General features: G+C 38.4%; 1 protein-coding gene across 1 annotated transcript in view; it reads left to right on the forward strand.

Moving 5' to 3' along the window:
• The window catches only part of SKOR2 (SKI family transcriptional corepressor 2), a 46,389-nt gene extending 38,484 nt beyond the window's left edge, over window positions 1-7,905 (forward strand). Inside the window, exons 8-9 of the mRNA XM_039463832.2 lie at window positions 1,932-1,997; window positions 7,179-7,905. Coding sequence (XP_039319766.2) covers window positions 1,932-1,994 — 63 coding nt within the window. The 3' untranslated portion in view covers window positions 1,995-1,997; window positions 7,179-7,905. The remainder of the gene's footprint in view (window positions 1-1,931; window positions 1,998-7,178) is intronic.
• Window positions 7,906-8,187: the final 282 nt, after the last annotated feature.

Raw genomic sequence — 8,187 nt, forward strand, 5'->3', positions numbered from 1 at the left:
TGGTAATGTAACTTCTCTCTCCTGGTGGCTGGCATAGAATAGACACTTGCTAAATCTTTGTGGTGTCTAATCTTGACAGCGAGGACTCGTTTTAAATGTGAGAATGGCACAAACACATTTTATTGGTAACTCCTTGTTGCCCAAAAGTTTACACTGTTTGTTATCCTAAATAATAGAATTCCATTCCAGGCTTTGTTGCGTCCGCATCTAGAGAGGTGATCCACATGCTTTGGCACATTGCAGCATACACCATAACGGAAAACCAAGACTCAAAGGGGTCTCTGTTAATAGCAGGTGTAGCATAACCTAGAGTGAAAAGAAGAGGTAACTGGAGTAGGTCCCTGTGTAGTTGTCCTTGTCATAGTTATCTAGCTGATCTCAGCCCACATCCTAAAATATGAGATTAGGACACTGAACTTTTAATGTCACTATATGAATCATTAATTTCAGTGCTGCTATCTATGCCTTTTATCAGTTATGTACCTCTCTGATATGTTTATGTTGTAGTTGTATATGAAAATAGTAAGATAGTTATTTTATTCTTATCCTTTTTATCCTGTTAAAAAGACTGTTTGTTCAACTGACTGATTATAACAGTAAAATGGTCCAGCTCTTTTTAGCCACTAGCATCATTGTAGATTTATAACTCTTTCTCATTAATAATAAAGGTTCATATGTGTATACTGGTGGGTCATGAGAGGAAAACACACATTATACTGGCAATGTGGGAATATATATATATACATATATAACATTGCCTAATTGAATGAAAGTAATGCTATTTCCCTCACTGCTTTTACTTAACAGCCACATTTCATGTTACATTGTAAAGGATGAATACTTCTTTACATGTAGAATAGACTCAAGTCTTTAGAGCCCTGAGTTTAGCCTTGTAATGATGAAGGTAGGTAACATAAGGATAGAGCACCTTAACGGGGGTCAGTGGAGAGGCAAATCTAAATAATACATTGAGTCCAGTTTCAACCATTGGAGTTTTCTAATGAAAAGTAGCATTTTATTCAAAACTTCAAGAGTACTTTTCAAGTTTATCCAGGTAGAATTCTCCAGGTCATATTTTCCATTCAGTGCAGTTATTTCTGATGCTTTGTGTGTGTGTGAGAGAGAGAGAGATAGGGTCTTGCTCTGTTACCCAGGCTGGAGTTCAGTGGTGCAATCCTGGCTCACTGTAGCCTCAACCTTCTGGCTCAAGCGATTTTCCCACCTCAGTTTCCCAAGTAGCAAGTGTGTGCCACCACACTTGGCTAATTTTTAAATTTTTGGTAGGGACAGAGCCTCCCTATGTTGCCCAACCTGGTCTTGAACTCCTAGGCTCTAGCAATCCTCCCACCTCAGTCTCCCAAAGTGCTGAGATTACAGGTGTAAGCCACCTCACAGCCTCTGATGCATCTTATCAGTTATTGGGAATCTAACCAGAGTAATAGTTTGGGCCTAGTCTTATTCATGATTTTTAAGGATAGCATATATTATAAAGAAATTACATGTTATAAAGAAATTATTTTAATAAAGTGAACAATTACATTTAACGAGTTTGTAAGCACATTCTTGTTTTATGATCTTGAACATACAACAATTATAATTCAGTTTTTGTACCTAAATAAAACAGGATACCATATTATTAAAGGCAGATTTTTTAAAAATAACTTTAAAAAGGGAAGTATCACATGTTAACCTCAGGGACTAGCCATAGCAGCAATCCAGTGTGATCACCTGTTCTGTCCTCACTGTACTTGTTAATAGGTCTTAAGGATGCTATACCCCAGAAGCCTCATACTGCTGAGCAGATGGAGACCTGCTTTTTCCAGGGAGGATCTATTGGCACTCAAATTGTTAGGCATGATGAAGGGTCTCCATTACACATCTGTCTCCAAATCTAGCTTACCTGGATGATGTTGCTTGTTTTTATTTTGCAGATCCCCTATGCAGCAAGCTTGATCAGGAAAGAAAAGCTTGGCGCCCATCTCAGCAAAAGCTAAAAGGTAAGATTGCCAGAGGAAAGAGATTTTCTTAACTCTCTGCATTGTTGTATGCTTGAACATATTCTTTATTGATGTGTTTGAAATAGCCCAAGGGACTGGTAAAGTTGCATCCTGTGTTTGAGTCAATATACCAATAAACTTCATTATGTCCAGGGATGGGATTTCCTAAATGAATGGCCAAGTACTTCTTATAAATTCCATGGAAAATTCCTATAACTAAAAATTCTATATTCAGTCTGCAAAAGTAATCTTCATTCTGTTTTAAGGCTCTGCTCTTTAGGGTTCTGACACCCCAATTACTGTCCCAAGGAAATCAAAGCATCAGCAGTCATCCTCAGGGTATCTCGTCTTCTCTGTCTCTCCTTTGCTTCCAAAAAGTCTGCCTGAAATCTGACTTTCAGAGAGTTACTGCAGGTGGTGATATGAACAACTGGGGACAACACAGACCTTTGAGACCTTCTGCTCTAGGAATAGTAACTCATCATTTCCCTAAACCAGTAATAGTTTCTCTACAGCTGAAGCCAGGTTCAAGGTCATATCAGTTTAAAAGAAAATGGAAAAGACAATTAGTTTGGACTCTTAAGGAAAAGCAGACAGTGAAAATTCAATGGCTCTACTCAGAAAAGCCTAAACATTTGAAAAGCAACTTTTTGAGCCTATGGAAGAAGACATGTAATTATTAGAATTGTGGGAATGCAAAAACTAGGACATTGTTTCTGTGAGAATATATTGGGATGACCTAACAACCAGGATTGCTAAATTGGAAAAAAAAAATCTCAGATGCCAAAGGTAGCAGTTGTTAGTGCCCATGGCCAGCTAGGACCACAGCCATTTATCAATTTGATGCATTCCCATCAGAATGGCTCTTCTCACTCTTCCCCTCTGGAGCCTATCTTCAACTCAATAGAATTTGTTGGCAAAAAGAACTGTGCAGGTTCCTGGTTCCTTTTGTTCTTTCACCTCTCTTCTGCATATCACAATTTCCTCTCTCAGGCTTAAATGACAACTTTTCTTGCCATTATCTTTATTCATGGTGGTCTTCAGTATTTGTCTTAAATAATAATCATAATGATAACTTTCATCAGGTTTTCAAAACCTTTCCAAGCCTTTCATTCATGTGCTTTCCCTTAATTTTATACATGGGGAACTGATGTTTACAGATAAGAGATGTGATATTTCGTGTTCATGTTACAAAGCCGAGAAGAGATTCTGGGGGGCTCTGACTTTAGATCCAGAGCCTGCCTCTTCCTAATGTATGCACTTATCCTTGGTGAGCAGATGATTCTGCAACAGAGGTGCTCAGATAGTAAATCATTCTGTTTGCATCTCTGTGAAATTATTCACAAATGCACCTGTGAATTTGGCTCTGTTCTATATATCGAAGTATTTTTATTAAGTCTGAAGCTGACTTTGGACAATTTCTTTCTCATTATAGTAGACCAGGTTTGCACAAGCAGTGTGAAATGAAAATTTTAGAACATTTAGATTCCAGTGAAGTTTAACTAAGAATATCAAGATAATTAAGGCAAGAATGGTCCAAATTAATTCTGATAAACTCCGTATGTATAATAGTTGAAAATGTCAAACTAATTTTCTTTCAAGAGAAAATATTAGAATGTTTTTTAAAATAACTGTCTTATTCAGTCTATAAATCATAAAGTCATACAAATTATGAAGTTTACAAATCAAAACTCAGTGAACTGCACTCACCCAGGAATACATACACACACACACAATGAAATCAAAAACAAAAAGGAAACTCAGTGAATGTTCACGATGAGCTAACATAGCTTTCCAGCCCCTGATAAAAACCTTGTGCTCCTGTCCAGTTTCTCCCACCTGCTATCACAAACAATGGTACATTTTTTGAACTTGCTTGTTTTTGAACTTTATGTAAATGGCATTGCATAGAATATTCTCTTGTGTCTGGCTTCCTTTACTCAGCACTTGTGAGATTCATCCATTAGAATTGGGTTTTTGTTGTTTGTTTTGAGACAGGGTCTCACTCTTCTGCCCAGACTGGAGTTGCAGTGACGTGGTTACGGCTCATTACAGCCTTGACCTCCCTGGCTCAAGCCATCCTCCTATCTCAGCATTACAGGTGTGCATGCCACCATGCTCAGCATTTTTTTTAATTATTATTTTGTAAAGACAAAGTCTCCCTGTGTTTCCCAGGCTGGTCTCAAACTCCTGGACTCAAGCAATCCTCCTGCCTTGGTCTCCCAAAGCGCTGAGATTACAGCCATGCCCAGCCTTAGAATGTGGTTTGATTTATACTTAAGAAGAGCGTCAGTAAACTCTCTTTGTACTCCTTATACTTCCCCAACCCATTGTCCCTGTTTGTCAGACCTGAGCCCATCTTGCACCTACAAATTAAGACTCACTGCCCAGAAAACCACACCTCTGACAGTGACCTAGCATATGGCTAGGTGGGAAAAAAAAAAAGATTGATTTGTGTTTAGTAACTAATGCTTCCTCGATGCTGATTTTGTTTCCTTCCATCCTTGCAGACAACAGGGATTTCTCTAAGTAGACCCTGGTGCTTTCAGAAGATTAGTGGTTACTTAAATGCTTAGCTAAATCAGCCAAGCAGAGAATCACGACCATATTGTTAGAGGCGGTCTCTGATTCTCAACATGCCAAGCCTGCAAGGAGTTACCCCAAGAGAGATTACAAAATAAAAATCATTACACCAAGGGGGAGAGACACATTTTGTCTTGCAGAGTGACCACAGGTTTCCAAGTTAGGGAATGATGCATTAATGTCTTATGCAAGAGTGACCCTTAAGGTAGTATGCTGTGTTCTTGCCACCCAGTGGATTCCAATATGACTATTAAGAGGAGGAAGCTTTTCAAAACCACAGGCAATCCACTTAATAAGCTGAGCGAGTACTGCCACATATCACTGATCTGCAGATTTTTTTTGTCCTACATTAGAACATAAGAAATTCCATGTTGAGTCAAAATAAAGATCCACCAATGCCAATATACTTTAAGAGCAAAATTGTTGTTCTTAATGATATCAACCTCAAAATTTAGGCATATAAACTGAATACTCTTAGCTTTCCCTTGATAATGCCTTAAAGATCCATTACCCATGGATTTATCTACACCTTTCTTCAATCTAAGCATAGTCTCCTTTGGGGCAATGAATTCCATTTGTTTAGCTACTAGCTGTTAAAGTGTAGTTTATTTTATTTATCTTCAAACTACCTCCTAAAACAAGCCCTATTAGATTAGACATTGTCCCGCTCTTCATATTTGTCTCATTACGAGCTCATGAGTACAATGGAAAGGATTTGAAAAATACTTCAAAATGTTGCAGGCATTATCCTTTCTTCTGGGCCTGTTTTAACACCAGAATTATTCCCGATGGCCTTCCTTACATCTAGTTATTTCTGTGACCCACTTCCTGCACAGATAACCCAGTGTAATCCATGTGAAATCAGCTCCCAAATAAAAATGATATGGTAACACTAATTTAATTATTACTTTACATTCATTTTCTTCCAAACACATTTAAACATTTTGCAAATATCACTTGCGTAACTGGTTGAAACACCCACGCTTTTCACAGACAAGAATTAAACTATTTTACATAAGTAGGAAGTGAATAAGGGAAATGTCTCATTCATAGTCATACAGAAACTCACGGGCCAAACTGGAAATGATAATAATAATAATTTATTGAGCACTAACTATGCCAGATACTGGCTAAATACTTGCTGTGTTAACCTTACAATGCTGTAACGTAGATCCTATTATTACCCCCATTTGATACTTAGAAACTGAGGCTCAGGGGAGCCACATAGTTCTTGAGGACAGATACAGGATTCAGTCCAGATCTATTTGACCCTAACGCCATCTCCCTGCCTTCCTTGGGTCCTTGGGCTGGTGGTGAGGGAGACTGACTGCCAGATCTGATGCTATCTCCTGTGTTATTTTGAGTAACATCATTTGATGTCTTTGAGTCTCACTCTTATCTATAAAATGTGGATAGCCAAACCTGATCAAAATCTCTACTAGCTCTAAAATTTCAGCTGTCACTCTTGTGTGCCAATTTTCTGCCATATTTTCTCTCTTTTCCCAAAAAGGGGCCACTTTCATGAAAGCCAGCTCAAGACCACATGTAACACCCAAGGGCATGACCCGCCTATTCTTGCCTTATGTCTGTATTTTCTTCATCACTAATTGCTACATTGGATCTTTCTGGAGAGTCTGGAATATTATCTTTTTTTAAATTTATTTTAGTTATATCTACCTCTTTGGTAGACTCTTATTTTTGTTTTGCTTCTGGAATAATTACTACAAAAGTACAACAAGAAGACTCTTCAAAAAAAGGATGTTGGATTTTAGTTGAACATTTTGTGTCTAATTTTTGTATAGATAAAGATAAAGAGTGGGAGTGGTACATTCATTTCTCTCATCTTTAGTCAGACATAAGAGATCCTTTTAAGACTCTCAGTAGAGAATAATGGTGCGCCACCCCCTCCCCCCGGTTCTAAAGACTTTATGTTGACTATCTTATTTAATCTTTGGAACAACCCTTGAGGTAAGTACTACTGCTTTCACCCCACTATAACTGAGAAGGCTGAAGAGCCAAGAGATGAGTAAGTTGGTCTGTGGTCTCACTGCTAGGAAGTCTCACTGCCAGGCTGGCTGGCTCTGTATTCCATACTTTGCCTGCTTTCCTCTGGTTTTAACCTAAAATCGTGGCCTAATTCACATCTTCTGTAATCAGTTATCAATATGCAGGTAATAACCAATCCAATTATTTTATTGATTTTGAATCACAAAACCTCCACTCATATTTCTATGTTGCCCTGATACCCCACAACAAGAAAAATAAACATAACTTGGGCCATCCAATCAAAACCAACAGAGCACCAGAGCATGAAATTCTGTCTGCCCCTTTCATTGCAGCCTGCTTTTGTCTTTGCCCAACAACAAACCCCAGCTTCTAAACCCAGCTAAATGGCTGTAGTGTAAAAAGGACACAGCAAACCAGCACACCCTCATTTAATATTTCTGGTTTGGCTCGATGTCATCAGAGATATATAACCTATGGTAGCAGACACTTTTCTTCTCCTAAGGAGGGTATACGAAATATTACTTTAAATGTTTTTAAATTATCAATTATATTATGCTTAGCTTTTCATTCTGTGCTTTTGTCTTACCCCAGGTGTACAGAACTACTTACTCTTGTTCTCTTGTAAGATACAGCCTGCCACGGAGCACTTCTGACCCGAATTAAAGACTGCAAATCGAAAGGGCTTGGGAATTAAATACAAACTCAGGTTCATGAGAACCTAAGGACAAGTGACCTCAAAACAGCATGGACAACCATGTAAAATAGACTGTAGCAGCCATTCATTAGTTGGGGTGGGGGGGAAGCCAATCAGAGCAGTCAATGCTTGTTGCATTGTTTGGTGGAACCAAAGTTCGAGTCTTTGTGTTTTTAAAGGACAGCTGAACCCAGAGCCTGGGAAGTGCTGTTAGCCAACTGGGATGGGAAATCCACGGATGGTCCCAGGCAGTCTCCATGCTCCACACATGGAGAAAGCAACTCTACAAAACTGTCTTTTCCTTTTGAAGAAGTGATTCTTGGTGGAAACAAAACACAAGACCCGTCCTGGGAGTGGGGATCGCGTTTCAACGGATGGGAAGGCATCAGCCGTACAAACCTGCTTTTCATAGCAAACTGGACAGAATTACATGTGGCCCCTTCCTCTCTGTACTTTGCCTGCTGTATGAATGAAGACTGTATTCCTCTGGAAATATTTTACAGTTTAATATTGAGTGTAATTAAGAATATAATCATGTTATCAAAAATGGTATTTAACTCTGTTGTAGTTTCTTTAACATTCATGTGGATAAAAAAAGTCTATAATAAAAAAGCTATGAAGTAATAGTTGTGTTCATGTAGTTACATGCACATTGGCTTGGGGACAACTAAGAGAAATTCATACTTTTAAGAATTATTTTGGTATAAAAATGTTTGAATAAATTATTTTTGAAAACAGAATTCCTTCAAAAATGATTATTAAAGGCAAGTCAAGCCTTTGGTCATTATCAGCATCTGGACACCTCCCCCATTGTTTTAGGATCTTTGTATCGGTAAAGGAATGTTCTAAATTCCTGCTAGGTCTTCCAATGGTGTTGCTGACAGAGCCCTCTGTAGGCCTTCCTAC

This window comes from Saimiri boliviensis, chromosome 13 (assembly GCF_048565385.1).
Source record: "Saimiri boliviensis isolate mSaiBol1 chromosome 13, mSaiBol1.pri, whole genome shotgun sequence".
Classification (NCBI taxonomy): Eukaryota; Metazoa; Chordata; class Mammalia; order Primates; family Cebidae; genus Saimiri; species Saimiri boliviensis.